Genomic DNA, 23,287 nt, shown 5'->3' on the forward strand with positions numbered 1-23,287 from the left:
TGTCACTGATGTAAAGTAAGGAAGGATGGGAAGGGGGCAACTCCTCCTTTTCTGCTAAATCTAGAAGGGGACTCGCCTTCCTCTCCTTGCTTTGGATAAGCAGCACTCCCTCAACAGCTCTTCCTTCTCCTTGGCTGGTGCCTTCCTATTTCAGTGTACTTTAACTACTGGACTTGGGCAGGGAGATCTCATGTGATACCACACAGTTTGCAGGTCCTTAGGGTAGACTGAGCATTTGTGTATGTATCTGTGACAGTTATATGTGCAAAGAGGTGTGCATGCATATTTGTGTGCACTCAATCCAGATCATGTTTTGTAAATCTGGTCCTTTGTTTTTGCCATTTTGAATTTATTCTAAAAACACTTTTCATTAAAATGAACTCAGAACACAAGAAAACAACAAGGAGTCTGGTGGCACCTTGAAGACAAACAGATTTATTTGGGCATAAGCTTTCATGGGTAAAACACCACTTCTTCAGATACATGGACTGAAAATGACGAATGCAGGCATTATATAATGACACATGAAGAGAATGGAGTTACCTCACAGTGGAGAACCAGTGCTGACAGGGCCAATTCGATCAGGGTGGATGTAGTCCACTCCCAATAACAGATGAGGAGGTGTCAATTCCAGGAGAGGCAAAGGTACTTTTGTAATGAGCCAGCCACTCCCAGTCCCTATTCAAGTCCAAATTAATGGTGTTAAATTGAAAATGAATTGTAGTTCTGCTGTTTCTCTTTGAAGTCTGTTTTGAAGTTTTTTTGTTCAAGTATAGCTACTTTCAAATCTGTTAGAGAATGTCCAGGAAGATTGAAGTGTTCTCCTACTGGCTTTTGTATGTTACCTTTCCTGATGTCCGATTTGTGTCCATTTATTCTTTTACGTAGGGACTGTCCGGTTTGGCCAATGTACATGGCAGAGGGGCATTGCTGGCACATGATGGCATGCATAACATTCATAGACGTGCAGGTGAATGAGCCTCTGATGGTGTGGCTGATGTGGTTGGGTCCTCTGATGGTGTCGCTAGAGTAGATATGAGGACAGAGTAGGCAACGAGGTTTGCTACAGGGATTGGTTCCTGAGTTAGTGTTTCTGTGATGTGGTGTATAGGTGCTGGTGAGTATTTGCTTCAGGTTGGGGGGCTGTCTGTAAGCGAGGACTGGCCTGCCTCCCAAGGTCTGTGAGAATGAGAGATCATTTTCCAGGATAAGTTGTAGATCGTTGATAATGTGCTGGAGAGGTTTTAGCTGGGGGCTGTACGGGATGGCCAGTGGTGTTCTGTTGTTTTCCTTGTTGGGCCTGTCCTGTAGTAGGCGATTTCTGGGTACCTGTCTCGCTCTGTCAATCTGTTTCCTCACTTCCCCAGGTGGGTATTGTAGTTTTAATAATGATTGATAAAGATCTTGTTTGTCTCTGTCTGAGGGATTGGAGCAAATTCAGTTGTATCTTAGGGCTTGGATGTAGACAATGGATCTGGTGTCCTGAATGGAAACTGGAGGCATGTAGGTAAGTATAGTGGTCAATAGGTTTCCAGTATAGGGTGGTGTTTATGTGACCATCACTTATTAGCACTGTAGGGTTTAGGAAGTGGATCTCTTGTGTGGACTGGCCCAGGCTGAGGTTGATGATGGGGCGGAAATTGTTGAAACCAGGGTGGAATTCTTCAAGGGCCTCCTTCCTGTGCATCCATATGATGAAGATGTCATCAATGTAGCGCAAGTAGAGGAGAGGTGCTAGGGGACGAGAGCTGAGGAAGCGTTGTTCTAAGTCAGTCATAAAAATGTTGGCATACTGGGGGGCCATGCTGGTATCCATAGCAGTGCCACTGACTTGAAGGTATAAGTCATCCCCAAATCTGAAATGGTTGTGGGTGAGGACAAAGTCACAAAGCTCAGCCACCAGGTGTGCTGTGGCCTCATCAGAGATACTGTTCTTAACAGCTTGTAGTCCATCCTCTTGTGGAATATTGGTGTAAAGAGCTTCTACATCCATGGTGACCAGGATGGTGTTTTCAGGAAGATCACCAATGCATTGTAGTTTCCTCAGGAAATCAGTGGTGTCTTGAAGATAGCTAGGAGTGCTGGTAGTGTGGGGTCTGAGGAGAGAGTCCAAATAGCCAGATAATCCTGCTGTAAGAGTGCTGATGCCTGAGATGATGGGGTGTCCAGGGTTTCCAGGTTTATGGATCTCGGGTAGCAGATAAAATACCCCTGGTCGGGGCTCTAGGGGTGTGTCTGTGTAGATTTGTTCCCGTGCTGTAGCAGGGAGTTAAATAATTTTAATTTATTTAATAATTAAATCATTTTCTTAAGTAAATCAGTTATCATTTTAATACAACTGGGTGATAATTTCACTTTTTTCAGTTTTTAATAGTCCTTTTGTTGGCAAACAAATGCAGAGTATTGCAACTTAACAAGACTCTGAAGTAGGGTTTCTTGCCTCTTTTGTAATAAGATCGGAATTTCAAAAATGATTTTATGTAGTTACAACCTTTTAATTCATTTCTTTTGTCCATATTTTTGTAGATCCCTATCAGATTCTTGGACCAACCAGCAGCCGTCTTGCAAATCCAGGTGAGAAGGAGTTTTGCTGCCCGAGGGATGATTTTTCTTCAAATTTCACATTTTATCTCTATCACTTGTTTTAGATTGAAGGCAAGGTTCAGAATGCAGTGAAATCAATAGGAATTAATCACTGGAGTCTGATGGCAGCTAGTGGATTGCATGATTTGTAATCATATGAGTAGTCTTAGTGAATTCAAAGAGGGTCAGTGCAAGGCATATGCAGTACTTAAGCCTTATTTTGAGAGCTTAAGTGGGATTTAAGCAGTGCATTGGACTTGCAGTGGCCCATTGCACAGGGTTGAATTTCATCCAAAGAGAACAAGGCAAGTAAAATTAGTCCCATTATTAGATTAGAAAGGAAGAGAGAGCAGTGAATATTTGGCCAGTGTGTAACGTGACAGATTTCTCCAGTGACCTAGGCCCTGTCCACATAGTCAAACTGTGTTTTTCATTATTAGAAATATATTTAATCCATAAAAAATGCTATTCAAATTATTAAATAACGGCAGTTCATTTCATTCAAATGTTCTATACAGGGGGCCAGATCCTCAGCTGGTGAAGCTTAACATCCAGTTTACCCTCACTGAGGATCTGGCCCAGGATGTCCTCAGCTATGAAAATATTGGTTTCATATTACAAGTAAAATCACTAAAGTGAGCTTTTCTTTTTGACACCAATTTTATTTATTTGCAGAAATGATGCCGCGTACTAGACTAGACAAATACAAGAGACTTTTAAACAGACAACTTTATGAATTGACAAGCAGTAAAATGGGAGCAAATGGGAAAGCAGAATCCCCTCTGGAAAGAAACAACTGGGTTAGAAGTCTCAAAGACATTCTCCCAAGGCTATAGTTCCAAGAAAAATCAGAAGATGTTGTTTAAATATGGAATTCCATCCAGGAATATCTTATTGAACGCAACCCGAACTATGGCCTATAATGTTAAAAGGCGAGGGCGGCGGGATGGGGAGAAGGCCAGGGAGCTTCCTGGGAAACTGTTATTGATATACTATGGACCAGACTGATTTAACTGTTCATTTGATTCCACTATAGTCCGTCTGGTTTTACAACAATATAACTGAGAACAAAATCTGGTCCAAAAGACTAGCAATGCATATGCCAAATACTGTTACCCCTGCTTTAGCAGCCAAAGGGTAGAATGCTCCTTTCTCTCTACTCCCTTTTTCTATTGCTAGTAAGATTTTGTTCTGTAAGAATGATCAAATCATCATGATGATTCTTTTGATGATATTGTTGTGACCTGTTTAGGTTAGGAGTATTTCAACACTAATGGCTCTTTTTCCCTGTCATTTAGCTGTATGGTATAGTTACATCAAACAAAGTTATAGTTTAGTTTGCATTTTAAGATAAAGATTTTTGTATGCCATAAAAAACCAAATGAGAATTACAGCTGTTTTCAAGAGGGCTAAGGGAGTTAGGTGTCCAAATCCCATTATGATTCATTGGAAATTGGGCATCTAACTCCCTTAAACTCCTTTGCAAATCCCAGCGTAGCACATATAGCATCAACTTTTGCTAGCCTTGTGCCTATGGCATTGTGAAAAGAGCTAATGTGATATGTCCTGGATAGAGATACATGTTAACATTTGGGGAGAGCCACGGGTATGGAATTTCTATAAACTATTATTCCTGCACTTTAACAAGTTTTGTGTATTTATAAAATGGTGAAATTACTCTCTCATTAAAAGGAAATTGACAGAAACCATTTATTTTCCTATGACTATATATTACATTTGGAAGGCAAGTGTTTATATTAAAACATATGTCGGATTGTTTATTCAGAAATTTGTGTTTTGTCCAGTGCTGGACTGCTTATTGATTTTCCAACTCTAATCCTCTAGTTATATTTCATGTATTAAAAGTGCGTGCTTTGCTCATACCACGGATTCTTTTGTTTGTTTGTTTATTTAATCATGTTAATGGACCAGAAGAAATTCATTAAGAACAGTTTGCATAAATATCATTTAAAGGAATAATAGTTTCAGTTGCACTGAAGTATAAACTGCTAATATATTTCAGATGTGACTTTAGACTGATATGATAGTCCACCCTTATAAACTTTCTAAAGAAATGCTCATTTATTAGACCCATATATCTGCTTTTTTTAAAAAAAATCTAATCTTTGGACAGAGATATAGAGTACTTAGACGTTAGCACCAAAACTCTGTCTGGCAAATTCTGCTGCCATTGCGACTGCAATATACAGAGCACTGAACGCTGTTACAGAGTGTCAGTTCTGCTTTGTCATAAAATACTACTTTTTTACATGCATATCGGTGGCAGGACCCATCTAACCCTACTGCCAACTGTTTAAAAGGGTTGTGTTTTAGCTTTATGATGTTGTGTAGAGCCCTACTGCAAAGTTGTCAACAACAACACAAATTCTTTCTCTTTAAGATTTAATTTCCAAAGAAGGGAGAAATACCAGTGCTTGGAATCATAACTTCAGCAGTCGCTTTCACTCCTGTTTGACAGAGAACAATTACAAGAACTCACTTTATAGACCTTTTAATTTCTTTCTCAAATGCTCTGCAAGGCAGACAGATGCAATGCAGCAGCAATCTAATGAGTTTCCATTCTCAATTTCCCTAACTATTGGAAATGAGCGATATGGTTTGGAAAAGATCCAGCTTTCTCTAAACTTCTCTATTTTGTGTAGGTTTATTCCATAATGGAGAAAATGTAGTTGCAAAATGATATTGTGGGAATTATTATGCAAGTGAAAGCTGTTTGTCCTGAACTTTAGGTATTAGTTTCCTATATCTGTGTTGTATTATTTCACCGTCAATTTTCCAAAGTAAATGACATGAGGTAATTATTAAATATGCACATAATGGCATTTTGCCTTTCAAAATAGGGAAAAAATACTTTAAATTATGGCCCCTGCTGTGCCGATTTTTTTTTTTTTTTGAGAGAGAGACATTAGTTAGGCTGGGAGACAGGCGCAGAGGTTGCAACATTTCCTAATTAGGGCTCTGTGGTGAAAATGCACTTGGATTTCATATGTGGAAGTCGGGAAGTGTTGATGTCCTGATGTTGTTAGTCATTGGTTCTTCACTTTTTCACCCCCCAACCATAGGGAGTGGACAGATACAACTGTGGCAGTTTCTGCTGGAACTCCTGTCTGATAGCTCCAATTCCAACTGCATTACCTGGGAGGGCACCAATGGAGAGTTCAAGATGACTGACCCTGATGAAGTAGCCCGGCGCTGGGGAGAAAGGAAAAGCAAACCCAACATGAACTATGACAAACTCAGTCGTGCACTCCGTTATTACTATGACAAAAATATTATGACTAAAGTCCATGGTAAGCGTTATGCCTACAAGTTTGACTTCCATGGAATAGCTCAGGCCCTCCAGCCTCATCCTCCAGAGTCATCCATGTATAAGTATCCAACAGACCTACCCTACATGAGCCCCTACCATGCACACCCTCAGAAGATGAACTTTGTAGCTCCCCATCCTCCTGCTTTACCCGTAACTTCCTCCAGCTTTTTTGCTGCCCCTTCTACATACTGGAATTCACCAACTGGAAGCATCTACCCTAATACGAGGCTTCCAGCCACCCATATGCCTTCTCACCTTGGCACCTACTACTAAGAGGGAAAAAAATAAGAGACACTTCTCCATGGAATATAGTACCCAATTAATTATGATGAACTATCTTGGAGAACATGAATTAAAAGTGACATGAAAAAGTTTGACGGGGGGAAAATGTCAAAAAGACGCTTTGTAGTAGGGAAAGTATTCAAGAAGTATAAAGATGCTAAAATGTAATGTATATGGGCATCGAATCTGTGGACCAAACAAAAAAAAAACTGTTGTAGGTAAAAGCATGAAATGATAAGGACAACCTACAAAAGAAAGTGGTCTTAAAAATTTGATAAGCTTCTGTGTAAAGTTTGATATCTTGCTAATGCAAACTGGGACTATACTACAGCAATATAAGGATCATTCTATAGTGACCTAACATACAGTATATGCATTCATTAAAAACAAAAAATAAAACAAACAAAAAAAAAACCCAAACCAAAAAAACCACCTGTATTTAAAAAAATGAAAACATATCAAAAAGACTGGTTGAATATGGAAGTTGATTTGGAATACAACAGCGTTGGTTTTGGTTAAACTCAAAAGGCATTCCATTCATTGTAAAGGTATCAGCTATTTCAAACTGTGAAGACAACCCAAGCTTTAAGATTCCGTGACAATACTACAGGAACCCTGAGCCAAACATTGGAATTGAGAATGTACTGAAAGGCAAGAGTATGATTGTAGATCAAGGGCCTGCATCTGATACAGGAAGTAGAAAGGAGGAAGAGGAGGACAAAGACGAGAATGGGAGAAAAGAAACTTCTTTACCAGTAGATACTGAAGAGACTGAAAACTTGGTAGTGTTGGGACTATAAAGAATTACTTGTTTGGACTTGAGAAATATTTTGATCAGTATTATACCATTCCCAGTATTATAGAAGGAATAGACTTGATTTTTTTTTTTAAAGTGGAGAAAGGGAAAAGCAGTAGAATTCAGAAATCAGAATATGCATCTCTTTAAAAAAGGGAAAACTGGAATTGTCTGATATTTAAAAGTAACATTTAGGACCTCATCATTATTAAGGGAGCTTGTTTTCTACTGGTTTAAGGTAAGAGACAACCCCCGACTGCCAAAATCAGATATCATGTAAGTATTTTTGTTAGGCGGGCGCCAGTTTTTCTTTTTCGAGTCGCGAACGCTGTGCGTTTGTCAGAATGAAGTATACAAGTCAATGTTATTTTTTTCCTTTTTATATAATAATTATATAACTTATGCATTTATACACTACGAGTTGATCTCGGCCAACCAAAGACACAAAAAAGGGACAATCAAAAATATTGTGGCCTTGAATTTTAACTCTGTATGCTTAATGTTTACATTATGAACTTATTAGTACTTAGAATGCAGAATGTATGTAATAAAATAAGCTTGGCCTAGCATGGCAATTCAGATTTACACTGTAGTCTGTATTTGCATTTGTAGTGATCGAGATGCCTATTAGATCTTCTTCCTAAATGGTTTAAATATTTTAAAATATTCGGTTTAAATTTTTTTTATTTATGAATTTTAGCAATCATGCAAATGAGGGACAAATCCACACAGTTCTGTTAATACACCTGAATTCTGCCCTACAGTACCTCTCTTGTTCCTGTCCTGAGCTTCTCTTGAGTGGAGATTGTAAACTCTGCCAAATTTTTTGATGACTTTGTGGCCAAACATGAAAATGAAGTCTAGAACTGGGAGAAGGTTGTGATCCAGAAATTCTTTTTTCATCATCATATGAGAAATCCCAGCCTACATCTTACTACTATATTAGAGTTTGTTGAACTATCACAGAATCTTGCTATTAACACATACTGTATCATTACAGTACAATAGCAGCTGGTCCTGGAACCCAAAAGAGGAGAGGCAATTCTTGATTTAGTCCAAAGTGGAGCACAGGATCTGGTCCAAGAGGTACATATAGCTGGACTGCTTGGTAATAGTGACCATGATATAATTAAATTTAACATCCCTGTGGCGGGAAAAACACCACAGCAGCCCAACACTTTAGCATTTAATTTCAGAAAGGGGGACTACACAAAAATGAGGAAGTTAGTTAAACAGAAATTAAAAGGTACAGCGCCAAAAGTGAAATCTCTGCAAGCTGCATGGAAGCTTTTTAAAGACACCATAATAGAGGCTCAACTTCAATGTATACCGCAAATTAAAAAACATAAGAAAACTAAAAAAGTGTCACCGTGACTAAACAACAAAGTAAAAGAAGCAGTGAGAGGCAAAATGGCATCCTTTAAAAAGTGGAAGTTAAATCCTAGTGAGGAAAATAGAAAGGAGCATAAACTCTGGCAAATTAAGTGTAAAAATATCATTAGAAAGGCCAAAAAAGAATTTAAAGAACAGCTAGCCAAGGACTCAAAAAGTAATAGCAAAAACTTTTTAAGTACATCAGAAGCAGGAAGCCTGCTAAACAACCAGTGGGGCCACTGAACAATCGAGATGCTAAAGGAGCACTCAAGAATGATAAGGCCATTGCAGAGAAACTAAATGAATTCTTTGCCTCGGTCTTCACAGCAGAGGATGTGAGGGAGATTCCCAAACCTGAGCCATTCTTTTTAGGTGACAAATCTGAGGAACTGTCCCAGATTGAGGTGTCATTGGAGAAGGTTTTGGAACAAATTGATAAATTAAACAGTAATAAGTCACCAGGACCAGATGGTATTCACCCAAGAGTTCTGAAGGAACTCGAATGTGAAATTGCAGAACTACTAACTGTAATCTGTACCCTATCATTTAAATCAGCTTCTGTACCAAATGACTGGAAGATAGCTAATGTGACGCCAATTTTTAAGAAGGGCTCAAGAGGTGATCCCGGCAATTACAGGCCTGACTTCAGTACTGAGCAAACTGGTTGAAACTATAGTAAAGAACAATATTGTCAGACATATAGATGAACATAATTCATTGGGGAAGAGTCAACATGGTTTCTGTGAAGGGTAATCACGCCTCACCAATCTACTAGATTCTTTGAGGGGGGTCAAGAAGCATGTGGACAAGGGGGATCCAGTGGATATAGTGTACTTAGATTTTCAGAAAGGCTTTGACAAGGTCCCTCACCAAAGGTTCTTAAGCAAAGTAAGCTGTCATGGGATGAGAGGGAAGGTCCTCTAATGGATTGGTACCTGGTTAAAAGAGACATATAATTGGTCAGTTTTCAGAATGGAGAGAGGTAAATAGCGGTGTCCCTCAGGGGTCTGTACTGGGACCAGTCCTATTCATAAATTATCTGGAAAAAGGGGTAAACAGTAAGGTGGTAAAATTTGCAGATGATACAAAACTACTCAAGATAGTTAAGGACCAGGCAGATTGTGAAGAGCTACAAAAGGATCTCTCAAAACTGGGTGACTGGGCAAAAAGATGGCAAATGAAATTCACTGTTGATAAATGCAAAGTAATGCACATTGGAAAACATAATCCCAATTATACATATAAAATGATGGGGTCCAAATTAACTGTTAACACTCAAGAAAGAGATCTTGGAGTCATTGTGGATAGTTCTCTGAAAACATCCACTCAATGTGTAGTGGCAGTCAAAAAAGCGAACAGAATGTTGGGAATCATTAAGAAAGGGATAGATAATAAGACAGAAAATACCATATTGCCTCTATATAAATCCATAGTACTCCCAGATCTTGCATACTGCGTGCAGATGTGGTCACCCCATCTTAAAAAAGATATATTGGAATTGGAAAGGGTTCAGAAAAGTGCAACAAAAATGATTAGGGGTATGGAACGGCTTCCATATGAGGAGAGATTAATAAGATTGGGACTTTTCATCTTAGAAAAGAGATGACTAAGGGGGGATATGATAGAGGTCTATAAAATCATGACTGGTGTAGAGAGAGTAAATAAGGAAGTGCTATTTACTCCTTCTCATAACACAAGAACTAGGGGTCACCAAATGAAATTACTAGGCAGCAGGTTTAAAACAAACCAAAGGAAGTATTTCTTCACACAACACACAGTCAACCTGTGGAACTCTTTGCCAGAGGATGTTGTGAAGGCCAAGACTATAACAGGGTTCAGAAAAGAACTAGATAAATTCATGGAGGATAGGTCCATCAATGGCTATTAGCCAGGATGGGCAGGGATGGTGTCCTTAGCCTCTGTTTGCCAGAAGCTGGGAATGGGTGACAGTGGATGGATCACTTGATGATTGTTTGTTCTGTTCATTCCCTCTGGGGCACCTGGAATTGGCTACTGTTGGAAGACAGGATACTGGGCTAGATGGGCCTTTGGTCTGTCCCAGTATGGCCGTTCTTATGTTCTTATTAGTAAGTAAAATGAAGAATGAATAACCTCCATTATTCCTCACTTTAAAATTGAGTGAATGATAGCTTCTCAGTTTGTCATTACAATCCATCTTCAATGTTTACACTGAAAAGACTATTTTCTTTATATTCTAGATTTAGAGTATTTCCACACTGTACATGGGGGCCCAGATCCACATTTAGTCTGTAATGGCATAACTCCATTTTTTATACCAACTGAGGAGCTGGCCTTGTCATTTATGAATGGCTCTCCATAGCAGACAGTGTTTATTGTGGAAAATGCAATTGAGACTTCAAATGATATCCCCTTCTTTGCTTTTCTTCTGCACCATTTAATTAGAATGGGTATGGTTTCATATTGTGACTATTTTGCATAGCCATTTTTCATTTTGTTCATCCTTGCAATGCAACAAGAACTTAGTTGCCAGACCTCCATGTTCTGGGTAACTTGGCAATAGTCTGTAAATGTCGGATTACATTTAAGACTTTGAGCATTACTCAGATTGAAAGCAACAGCATGATCAGTCATACAGTAGTAGCCTGGAAAAGATCCATTCAGAGCATACAGCTCTTAAAAAAAGAAAAACTAACTGAAAGGTTACCAGAACTATGCTACTGGAAAAGGTTAGTCACTTGCTATTTTAGAAAGTCAAGCCAGGCACACCTACATTCTGAATATAAGAATAATAGTTTGCTTTTCTGTGGAAACTCATTTCTACAAATGTCTGACATTACACTGTGCACACTAGAGTAAAAAAAAAATATGTTTATTATTGAACCACCTTTTAATTAAATATTTTTAAAATCCAAATAAAACAGCAGCTGTATTTAAAGAAATCATCTGGAAGGGGCTTGGGAGTGATCACAATAGTGCCCATAGAGTTCTAGAATATGTCTCTTTGCTGCTCTCATCTGCAACAGGAACGAAGGGTCTAATGCCTCCATTTTGATGCTTGCAGAGATTGCTTGGATCAAGATGGAGGATCACGTCACATGTTGGAACCTGTGGCCAGTGTAGACTGCACCTCTTAACAATTAAGAGCAAGATCCTTGGGTGTGCCTTCCCAGGGGATTCTGCTTGTAAATCTAGTTGAACTGGCCATAGGAAGATTGCTTCAGTATAGGGGCGATGCCACCCCTCTGTCTCTGCTACTGGTGTAAGTGACGTGGCCAGAGGATAAGGAGTGTGGCCAGGAGTATGGCCAGTGCATTCAGTGGATGATTCCTAAATCCCATTTCAGCCCACAGCACAGATGGTTCCAATTACCAACTTCTAAGAGCTTCCTCAGCAACCTTTATGTTCCTTTTCTGTGTCTAGCATATTCCACCATTTGGATCTTGCAGATCTTCTTAGCCTAAAGCTCTAGATTCTTTGTATATTCTGCATGGATACAAAAGGACTCTGATTTCAGAGGGGTAGCCGTGTTAGTCTGTATCAGCAAATACAACAAGGAGTCCTTGTGGCACCTTAGAGACTAACAAATTTATTTGGGCATAAGCTTTCATGGGCTAGAACTCACTTCATTAGATGCATGGAGTGGAACATATAGTAGGGAGGTATAAATGCACAGCATAGGACTCAGTGATTCTGAGTGAGTGCTGAACATTCCTTGCTCAGTTCATATTGTGCTAAAACTCTTACAATTAGGCTTAAATTGTGTAAACTTCTAAACAGAGCAAGAGAAACAAAACCTAACCTTTAAATGAGCCTTTGTATATTTTTACACCTCTCTTTTCATTCTAACACAGGGTGAATTTGAAACAAGAATCTTCCAAGTACCTCCTACAAAATAAACTCAGGTCACATTAGTTGCCAAGTGAGGTGCTCCTCATAGCAGATTGTGTAGATATTCAAAATATGATCATGCATGCTCTCTGGGCTCCATTCTGCCAGATTCCTTGACCTGGGCTGCTTCTTGATCAGGAGGGGAGGAAAAGTGGTGGCATTCTCCCAAATGCCAACTACTTGTGGTACCAAACTGATCCATCACTCACAGTAGATTGTGCAGATCTGCTTTTTTACCTGCTTTCATGAGGAATGAAATCATTTAAAATGTTGACATTTATCATCACTGGTCCTCCGCGTTAACCACTCTCTCTGAGTAATGGGACGCTTCACACCTCTCAATACTATTGTTATCTACTACTCATCTTGCTCACCTGTATGAGAAGCTGCTTGAGGACACAGAGGTGATATGATTTGTAGTGTTTTCAGTATGCAGACAATGCTCTTATCCCCACGTGTGATGTCCCCATGTCACAAAACTGGAATTATGCAGTTCAGAGGCTCTCAGAGTTTAGCCAAAATGGAGATTTTAATGAGAGCTGGCAGAATGAGTTACCATCAGGGAAAGATAAATAATGCAGTTAGGTTAGCAGAAACACTTGGTAGAAATAGTGCGGGTAATATTTGATCCTGATAAAGGGAGTTTTGTCTGCCTTTTGTCACTTAGGTTTGCAATTTCAGGGGCTAGTTGAATTCTTGGCTGCTCCTAGTCGCTCAAATTCAGAAGTGGCCAAGAGCACTTGGTCTTCTCTTCTTAGCTAAGAGGTTGCATCCTTTCTTTCAGGAGGAGGATCTCACCCCAGTTCTCCATGCATTTGTCACCTACAGACTGGATTACTGCATTGCTTTCTCTGAGCTATAGGAGAAGGCCACTCCAAAACTTCAGCTACAGCGGGACACAACTGCCTACATGCTCGCAGGGCTTCTCACAGGAAGCACATTACACTTTGCTGAAGACTGCACTGGCCTCCATTTCATTTTCAAGTGCATGTTTCGATCTATGTAAAGTACTTAGTCGTTAGTCTCTTGCATGTCTTAGGAACTGCCACTGCCTTAATTGTATACAAGGTGGCTGAGAGCATCTGAGGTGCTGGAGCTTACAACCCGCAGAGTTAAACAGGAGAGGAGTTACTCTCACTTACGCAAGGCAGTCTCAGTATAGGACCTTGGGCTCTGGAATTCACCCCTCCTAGTCTCACAGGGTACGTCTCCACTGCAATAAAAAGCCCTCGGCACTGAGCCTTAGAGCCCAGGTCAGCTGACCCAGGCTCAGACCCACAGAGTTTAAGTGTGCTGACTATCAGGTCTCCTCTCAATCTTCTTTTCTCAGGACTAACCATATCCAATGATTTTACCTTTCCTCATACGGCAGGTTTTTAAATATTTTATCATTTTTATTGCTCTCCTTTGAACTCTCTCCAGTTTGTCCACATCTTTCCTAAAGTGTGGCACCCAGAATTGGGCAGAGTACTCTGGCTGAGGCTTCATCAGTGTTGAATACAGTGGTACAATTACCTCTTGTGTCTTACGTATGACACTCTTATTAATACTCCCAGAAAGATATTAGCCTTTTTTGCAACTGAATCACATTTTTGGCTCATATTCAATTTGTGATTCACTATAACTGTTACAAGAGAACCTGGATTTCAAATGACCTGGACTTGACATAACTTGCAGCCATATTGTCTACTCAACTAGCCACCACAGGCTGGAAGTGAGGATACCATGTAGCAAGAAAGAATTTGGCCTTGCTTAGGCAGACAAAAACCACTGCAGTGGCAGTATTACTAACAAGGATAGCTAACTTTGAGTCTCTGTGCCTCTGATTGTAAGTTTCTTGCTGAGAGTTGCTTTTGCTGCTAAAGAAAGATTATGAGTTCTTTGCTGTTGCTAGGGAAACAGTCAGCCCATTAGGGGTTATTATGAGCTGTAGTTTTGTTTTAAGTTATCTATAAAAGAGTTTAGTCAGAGCGTGTACTTTGGAGAAGTTTTGGATTTCTGCAAGTCAGGATACACTGACACCCTTCTCCCCAGTGTGGCAGAAGGCTGGCCACCCGAGAGCTGCTGTTGTCACTCATACCACCTCAGAGTTTGCGTAACTATATTTTGGGGTGCTCTGAGACAACTGCTAGGTTTTTATGTGTGCTTTAGACTCATCAAAAAAGATTTTTGAGTGAAAGCACTCTTTTATCTGATGGCAGTGCTGCGTCCTCATTGATTTATGTCTTGACACTTGACGCTACCTGGAAAATAGAGATTCGTTACCATAGATTTAGATTCAGATAACCCCGAGTAACATAACCTCCAGATCCTTTTCAGCAATAGTACCACCCGGCCATGCCTCCATTCATCACACTAAATAATTGTTTATCCCTCCTTAATGTTCACATTTTTCAAATATTTGTATCTTGTTTCACTCTATGTTCTGGGTCACCCTAAACCTCCAACTGCCAGCAACTTAGACTGACAATAGTCAATAATTGCCCTCTTCTGTTCATTTGCTCTGAAGCGTCTGGCACTGGCCACTGTCAGAAGACAGGATGCAGGGCTAGATAGACCATTGGTCTGATCCAGTATGGACATTCTTGTGTTAGCATGTCCCCCTTGACTGGCACTTAGGCAAACTAGACATACTTAGCTTTGCAAAGCAGCCCATTTATTCTCCTGATAATTGTTAATGATGATTTTTGCTGGCTTTGCACTTGATCAATCTTGATGTCTCTTGTACAAGACTTGGTCATCTGCTCATCTTTCACTGTAGCCTCGTCCTTTGTGGCTTTCATGCTAATGCTGTTGATCTTGATCCTGTGGCTACACCATATACAGAACTCCTTTTGGCCTCTATGAATGTTCCACTCTGAGTAGCTAGAGTAACTCAGCTGTAGATGTAACCACCCCCATCATACCTGTGCTTTCTTCCATGCCACCCCTTTCATCTGGAACAGACTCTTTCTTGTACACAAAATTTCTCCTTCTTCAAATCCCTCCTCACAGCACAGTCTCTGTTAAGCTTTTCCAAGTGATTACTGCAAGATCCTTATGCTCCCTCCAGCTCATGTTAGTAGTCATGTATTGTTCATTTCTGACCTCTTTTGTCTGCATCCCAACCAGATTGTAAGCTCCTTGGGGCAGAGACTGTGTATTCTTATTTTGTTGTAAAGCACAAATAGATAAAATAGTGATTCCAAATAAACTGAGTTTATTCATGATGAATTTACTCATGATGTAAATGAGTTTACTCATGATGAATTGTTCCTTTATTTTGAAATTTCACTGCTGCTCTGAGGAAAAGGGCACCATTTCCCTTTAACCAGCAGAAGGTCAGACAAGATGCTCATAAAGATCCCTTCTGGCCTTCAAATCTATGAATTGCTGAAAATATGAGAACTGAATTAAAAATTATAGGCGTGATTTTCAAAATGCACTCTGTTTCTGTGGGTGCAACTTATACACCCCATTTTTGCATCTGTAATGAATTGTAGATACAGATATTTGTAGCAATATGTATAACTGCCAGTTTGTACTCTCAGGCTAGGTATTTAGACATCTAAGTACTAATAATTAGGCCCTCAAAAACACAGGCAACAGTAATTCACAATTTCAAACCTGCATCCACAAAAGTGGAAAATAAGTGAAGGCCCAGTGAAAACTACTTCCTGTATGCACGTCAATTTAAAATAGAACTAAAATTCTATCTATCCTACCCTTGGCCCTGCAGTTATTATTTATTAGTAGTATTCTGCAGTAGCACTGAGAAGCACCAACTGAGATCAGGGCCCCATTGTGCTAGGTGCTGTACATGCACATGGTAAGAGCCTGTCCTTGCCTCAAAGTGCTTACATTTTAAATACACAAGACCAGCAAAGGTTGGAAGAAAGGAGGTATTATTACTAATGGTGGTTGAAATTTTTTAATTGAAATTGTGTTTCAACAGAAAAATGGATTTTCCGTGTAAACAACATTTTTCGCAAAAAGTATCTGGAATTTTTTTATTTTTCATCAAAACTGAATTCCCAAAACCTGAAGTTTTCAGTTTTCAGCCACAAACCAAAATATTCCAGGTGAAAACTGAAATAATTTGATTTGGCAAAACACTGCTTTTGTTTTTTGTAGTTTGGTTGTCTCATGTCCCATTCTCCTCCTTAGGTCAAGCTCCTTGGCTGCACTCCATTTGCCATGATACACTACAGCCAGGGACTCCCATGCTATATTGCTTCCCCTCACCAAGAGGGAAAGCTGTAGTGCATTTTGGGAGATGTAGTCCAACCAGTGAGAGGCCAGCCTACAGAGGATAATGGGAGCATGAGGCATCCAAACTACAGTTCCCATAAGGCACTGAATCAAACTATTTGCCTTTCAGACAAAATATTTTGGTTTTCCATATTTTGCCAAACAGATGAAATTTTCTGCAGAAAAAACAAACTAACTTCCAGCCAACTTTAATTATTATCCCCATATCATAGAAGGATAACTGAGGCACAGAGAGATTAAATGACTTGCCTGAGGTCACACATAAAGGCTGTGAGAGCTGGGAACTGACCGTAGCTCTCCCGAGTCATTGTGCAGTATGGTAACCACAAGACTGTCCTTTTCAGTAGGATCTGAGTTTGTAGTGTCTGAGGGCATGTCTACACTGCCCTGAGTTCAGACAAAGGGGGTGTGAATAATATCGGACACCAAAGTGCTGCAGTGTAACTCCCCAAAAGAGCCGTGAACTTAAAAGGTTACACTAATGTAGTCCTATTTGAAGAGTCTTTGTGGGACTTAATTAGTGAGTATGAGTCTTAGTGCAAACGTGGGATCTTAAAGTTTGTGCCTGCGGCATCCACAAGGGGGAGTTACAGCACAGCATTTTGGTGTGCACTGCTATTCACACTCCCTTGGTGTATCTAACCGAAGTGAGCTGCAGCTCACGAAAGCTCATGCTCAAATACATTGGTTAGTCTCTAAGGTGCCACAAGTCCTCCTGTTCTTTTTGCGAATACAGACTAACACGGCTGCTACTCTGAAACCCATCTGCTTATTGGCTCCATATCACAAGATATGCTGCAGTCTAAACTTTGCCTCCCATTGCCAATGATAACATCCACTTGTGAAAGTATTTATAGATTGCAATTGTAGATATCCTACCTTTAATCTAAAATTCCCCATATTTTTACATAAATCGTGGCCCTTTTTCAGGGTAGATGTCACTTCCCTTTCACCAGACATATGCTGAATTGGAGACTTAAACTATTTGGAACAGGAAAGCCACATATTTGAAAGGGAGACTGCTGTCTGCCCCATAATCACATTAAATCCTACACACAGACGCTAACCCACAGCATATAACCCTGCATCACGTCATCTTCAGGGAAGCTGCATGGTGATGGCGATAATAAAGATCATTAAACACAGTCCCTTGCTGATTTCTGAAAAGTTTTATACCTGTTTGTGGTTTTTGTTGTTACACGTCAGTAGTTTGCCTCTTGCCTATTTAGTCGCTGTAGGACCTTTGGAACTGGCGCCCTTCACTGTGAGTGCCTGTGCATTCACTCACGCTAGCCAGTTTATTCCATTGGTATTGCTTTTTAGATCACTATTATTGGACTAAAACAATAGCATTCATGACACTGCCCTAGGTAAGGGGTAGGGTGAAGCTGCACATTCCAGGAGGAGCATCTGAAAAAATTGTACCTATGGCAGACATACTGGGCCTGATCCAAAATCAGTGGTAGTCTGGCAGACATGTTTTGCTCAGCAGCTATTTTGTGCCCTTTATCATCTCCAGGTTGGAACAGATTGCTCTCCCTGGGGCACTGGCTCCATTGAATGGGCTGCCTTCATTTTTCCTTTCTGTATAATGGGGATAATAGTACTTCCCTATCTCACGGGGGGTAGCGAGGATAAATCCAGAAAATACTTGGGAGGAACTCAGATACTGCGGTGATGAGACCATATAAGTACCTAGCTAGATAGTTCACAGCCCTTCCTTGGACTGGATTTTCTGTTTTCTATAAATTATTATTTTTCATGCCTTTCATAGTGGCGTGGTTGTAAGTGGCTCTCTGCAACAGCTGAACTGTGCCAAGCAAATCAGAGTCCCTGCCAAACAGAATTTACAGTCAAAAGGCAGCAGATTCAGAACAAATCGGTGACCCACCATAACCTTCCAAGCTGCAGTGTTCCATGGAAAAGATTGGTCCTCAGAAATGTTATGAAGGTGAGAGAGATGGCTCCTCATACAGTAACTGGGATGTTGCATAAAATGAAAGATCACTAGTTCAGTCACCACAGTTGCAATAAATCTTGTACAAAGTATTTCATGTAAGGTATCAATGGAAAAATTATAAGCTGTTAGGTATGATTATCCTGTTTAAATCCATGTATCATCTTTGTATCTGAAGTTATGGATATTGGCTATGTGTTTTTATCTCAAACATGTTATTTTCTTGGGTGACGCCCCAAGACAGCTTTACATCAAGGCTCGCCTGCCTGCTTGATGGCCCATTAAGGACAATAAGCTTGCCCAGAGATCCCCTAATGGAGCTGTTTCAGAGGGCACTGAGGCAATAGCTGCTCCGTGATTCAGCAAGGCATGTAAGGACATGTGAACTAAGCCTCCCTCTTTTTTCAGTAACTTTCCATGCACATGGGCTGAGGATATAGAAGTGGAGGCTGTGACATCACTTCTTTGCCTTCATTCCTGCTCCACATCTCTGGACATGATTTCTAACAAAGGAGAACATTGACCAATGGACTAATGATCCCCAATCTGATGGATGAACCAGAGAGACTTATTAGAAACTAGCCAATTTAACATCACCGCTATTATCCTGACCTGCAAACTCTGAAATCAATTGTAATGTATATGATTCCTTTAACAAATCAACAACTCTCTTCTTTTCTTTTTATATTAATAAACCTTTGGTTTTTAGTTACTACAGAATTAGCTACAACCGTGGTATTTGGTAAGATCTAAGGTGTATATATATTGACCTGGGGAGTGGCCGATCCTTTGGGATTAGAAGAACTTTATGGATGATGAATCTGGTTTTCAGTAACCTCTCAGAATAAAGACCAGATGTCTGGGTGGTGATAGGAGCTTGGAGGCCTAAGAGACTGTGTTTTTAGCTTCTTGTTAAACCAGAGTGGTGACACAGGAGCTCTCTTTTTTGTTACTTACTGGCTTGGTGAAATCTAATTATAGAATAAGCAACCAGTTTTGGGGTGTCTGCCCTGTTTTTACGAGTCTGTCCTGAATTTGGCATTCAGCTGTGATCCACACCAGGCAGACGGTCATAGTAACTGGGAACCTATTCAATATGTAATGGGTGTCAGGAAAGCATCAAGGACAAGAGGAGGAGAAAAAGGGTATGTCTACACTGCACACTCCTTATAGTGGCGTGTGGAGCACTTACAATGCAGGCTGCCTTAGCACAGGTGTAAAGAGCAGTGTAGATAGTGAGGCACTGCTTAGGTGAGTAAAGACATGCCAGAACCTTACGGTATATACCATTCACAGCTCTCTACATACCCGAGCCACGCCATCTACGCTGCTATTTTAACAGAGGTTAGGCGAAGGGAAACAACAATAGCAATTTATACAGAAAGCAACTCCGTTCACTGGAGCAGCACAGCAGCAAGTATTTAAGAGGGACTCAAATTTGGACAGAGTAGGGGCCTTGCTGTACCATACATAGGGGGCTGGATGGAAGAAGTTACAGAGACGATTGTGCAAGAAACTAATAAATGGATGGAAAAGCCTGGGAACTTTGAGTCAGAGGCTGTAAGAATGGAAAGTCTAGGACGGATCTTGGAGATGTGAGGGTGTGTCGACTAAGGGAGAGGGAGACGTCAAAAATAATCCCAAGACTGCCTCCCCACTGCTAGAGCCTTTCCCGGAGGCAGTGAAAGTCAATGAGGAGGAGGATGCTGGCGCTTTTGAAAGTGACAGGGGGCGGGCAGAGAGTAGAAAAGGGTTGTTGGGAAGATAAGGAATTCCATTTTGGCCAAGATCAGCTTAAGATGACGACACGACATCCAACAAGAGAGACAAGGTCGGATACAAGACTGGATAGAAGGAGAAAAGTTAGTGGTGGATATTTGCAAGTCATCATTCTAGAAATGATATCTGAACCTGCGTGAGCTGACGAGATTGAAGATTCTATAAAAGTTATACATGATTTCTCTTTCTTCACTGACCACTTTATTGTATTTTCATCTAACATTTCATTATAATTTCCACAAACATTTCATGTCGCAATTTCATTACAATGCAGATTGCAAGCAGAACCGCTGTAAAATAGCCTTCCCAGTGCAGGATAATTTCCACTGCAAATTTACTAATCAGGTACCAACCACTGAAGAGTTCTATGCAAAATAAGTTAAACAACGTTTTTTTTTTTTCATTTTTCTAACAACCTATCATAACAATTAGACGTCGTATTGCAATGCTTCCTTTAGAGTACATAATAAATCAGTCCTGACTTTGTAAAAAGCATCAGCTGATACAGCTTTGTTGTTTTATCATAAGTTGTATAAAATACTGACTCAGCCTTCAGTAAATTGCTTGGGTCGATCTTGTCATTTTAACTGTATACCAAACAACTGTGGAGTTTACCATATACAATGGCATGTCTCTCATTGTTTGCCAGACCCTATGTGTTCTCCTCAAAGGAACATGGTCTCCTTTTTCACAATCGTGATAAAGAATTTTAACATTGCAATAGATAGGGGAAACTATGCACTGCTTTTGGTTTTTGTGTCGATTGTGGAGAATGCATAGTAAATATCATGGATGCTTCTTGTATTGCTTCGTAGAGATGGAATTCATTATGGAGCCACTGCAGACTTCTTATAGTTAATGCGGCATTTTAGGTTTCATTACAAACTAAATTCCCTAAAATGCACAACAAATTGAATATTGGCCGCAGAACTGGCATTTTGTCTGTGGCTATTCTAGAATTTTTCTGCCAAGTCTGAAACAAATCAGGCAATGAGTTCATTAATTCTAAGATGCTAAAAATATATTCATCAGAGTCCTAAATGTCTTTTAGCTTTCATTTTGCCAGTGTGTAACATAAATATGGAAAGGAAGGGGAGAGAATTAAAGCAGCTTATTAGATTCGGCTAGTCAAGGGCTAGTGCCCAGAACCAAAGGTTAGTTGATTGAGGGTGAGATTTTCAAAAGCACCAAAGTATCTTAGGTGCGCAAGTTCCACTGACTTTCCACGGGACTTGTGAACTTGTCACTCAAGCACTACTGAAAAACCTACCCTCAGCTCTGATTTTAAATAGTAATGTCAAAATGGAATGATGGTGCTGACTGGATATCAGAATATCCTGACTCTAGCCATTCTCTTGGAGAGACAGATGTCAGAATGTAAAATAATCATTGCCTCTGAGCTAATAGTATTTACATGGAACAAAGGACACTGGGCCCCAGATCTCACACTGCACAATCTTTTCCTTGCTCTAGAGCAGATTCCAGCTTCTACTGCAGTACCTTTGCGAAAAGGGAAACTCCCAAGGTAAAACTGAGTGTTGCAAGAGTATTGCAGTTATTTAAAAGAAAAAAACCCAAGAAAAACAGGAAATTCAGTGTCAACGTTACAAGAAACGTAGCTTTTTTAAAATTAAAAATACAGGAAATTATAAGTTAAGGTTAAAATTTGAAACCTATATGCATGAGACCAAGGAAAGTCACAGTAGAGGTCACCTAAACAGTCATAACTCTTCCCTTGTAGTGACTCCCAAATTCCCTTCTTTGTAGTTTATTCTTCAACATTTCATGGGGAAAACATAGGATACCTTGGCTCCATAAGCTGCACTGGCTTCTAGAGCTGTGTGGAAAATGGAAATTCCTTTCTGTGAAAAATGTTACATATTTGAAAAACATTTTGTGTTGGTTTGGGGTGAAAAAAAGAAAACCATGGCTTTTTTTCAGGAAGGGATTTTAAGAAAAAATCCACGGTGGGAGACCTGGAATAAAATTTTTTTGGCTTCCCACTTCCTCTCCTGGAAGGCTCTTGTCAATTTCAAGCCTGGATCCTGGAAATAGAGAAAGCCCGGGGTGCTTGGACCCTCCAACATGAGAGGCGGAGAGACTGAGCTCTCAGCTCTCTGCCTCTCCAGCCCTGAAGCTGATGGGGAGACTGAAAGGCATGGAAGCAGAAAATCAGGGCACTCAGTGCCAGCATCCCTCCTGGAAAGCTTTTGTAGAAAGTGAAATTAACAAAAGCCTTGGAGACCTGCAGCTGGGAAGCTGCCATTTCAATGTTCCTGAAGGAAAACTGAAATTTCCATGTGGAAAATGCTGATTTTGCAAAAATGACTTTTTTTGGTCAGAAAATCATTTTGATGAAAAGTTCTTCACCAGCTCCAACTCCTTTCGGGGTACAAATCAAGGGGGCTGGATTTGATTTCCAAAGTCTTACCTGGTTTGTGTCTTCAGTGACTGCCTTTCCTCATGTTCTACCCAGGAAGCCGAGGCCAGTTGAGGTGACCGTGCTGACATCTGGTACATGTGTATGGCTGGGGACAGAGCTCTCCATGGAGATACTCTAAATTCTCAGTGGAAGAGCCTTCCACTCCCTCTTTGAGCAAAGGAGGAGGAGCTGCACTTCCCCTTTCTTAGCCCCTGCTTAGCATCTCTAGTTGGCTGGGCTAGTGATGTCTCTCAAAGCCCTGTGACTTATTAACTCTATGTTCCTGGGTTGTTGGTAAGGCACAAGACTTATGAGCTCATTGGATCACCTCTGCTTTGCTGGCTGATTTTAATTTCACAAGTTTCGGTGGGGTCTCTGGCTCAGCTTCTTTCGCGTTCTGGGTCGGTGTGAAGAAACAAATCTGTGAGCTCAGCCCCTCTGTCATGCTGGTCTAATTTCAAGGCACAGGTTTCTGAGCAGAGCACCTCAAGCTCCTTAGGCTGATGGCAAAGTACAGGCCTCTGTCAGCTCATTGGCTCAGCACCTGAAACTTGTTGGGTTGCTGTCAAGGCACAGGCCATTGGGATGTCACTGTATTAGCACCTCTAAATTTATGGGAAGAGCCAGATTCCTAGGAGGTCT

The 23,287-nt window shown here is 40.4% G+C and overlaps 1 protein-coding gene across 7 annotated transcripts in view; it reads left to right on the forward strand.

The window, feature by feature from the left end:
• ERG (ETS transcription factor ERG) overlaps nucleotides 1-7,566 on the forward strand; it is a 214,242-nt gene extending 206,676 nt beyond the window's left edge. For all 7 annotated transcript variants that reach the window (XM_084621435.1, XM_084621434.1, XM_084621437.1 and 4 more), the window contains 2 exons: nucleotides 2,527-2,574; nucleotides 5,667-7,566. In XM_084621435.1, the coding sequence (XP_084477561.1) occupies nucleotides 2,527-2,574; nucleotides 5,667-6,187 (569 nt within the window). In that variant the 3' untranslated portion in view covers nucleotides 6,188-7,566. The remainder of the gene's footprint in view (nucleotides 1-2,526; nucleotides 2,575-5,666) is intronic.
• Nucleotides 7,567-23,287: the final 15,721 nt, after the last annotated feature.

The sequence above is a fragment of the Lepidochelys olivacea genome (assembly GCF_965140295.1).
Source record: "Lepidochelys olivacea isolate rLepOli2 genome assembly, chromosome: 1".
Classification (NCBI taxonomy): Eukaryota; Metazoa; Chordata; order Testudines; family Cheloniidae; genus Lepidochelys; species Lepidochelys olivacea.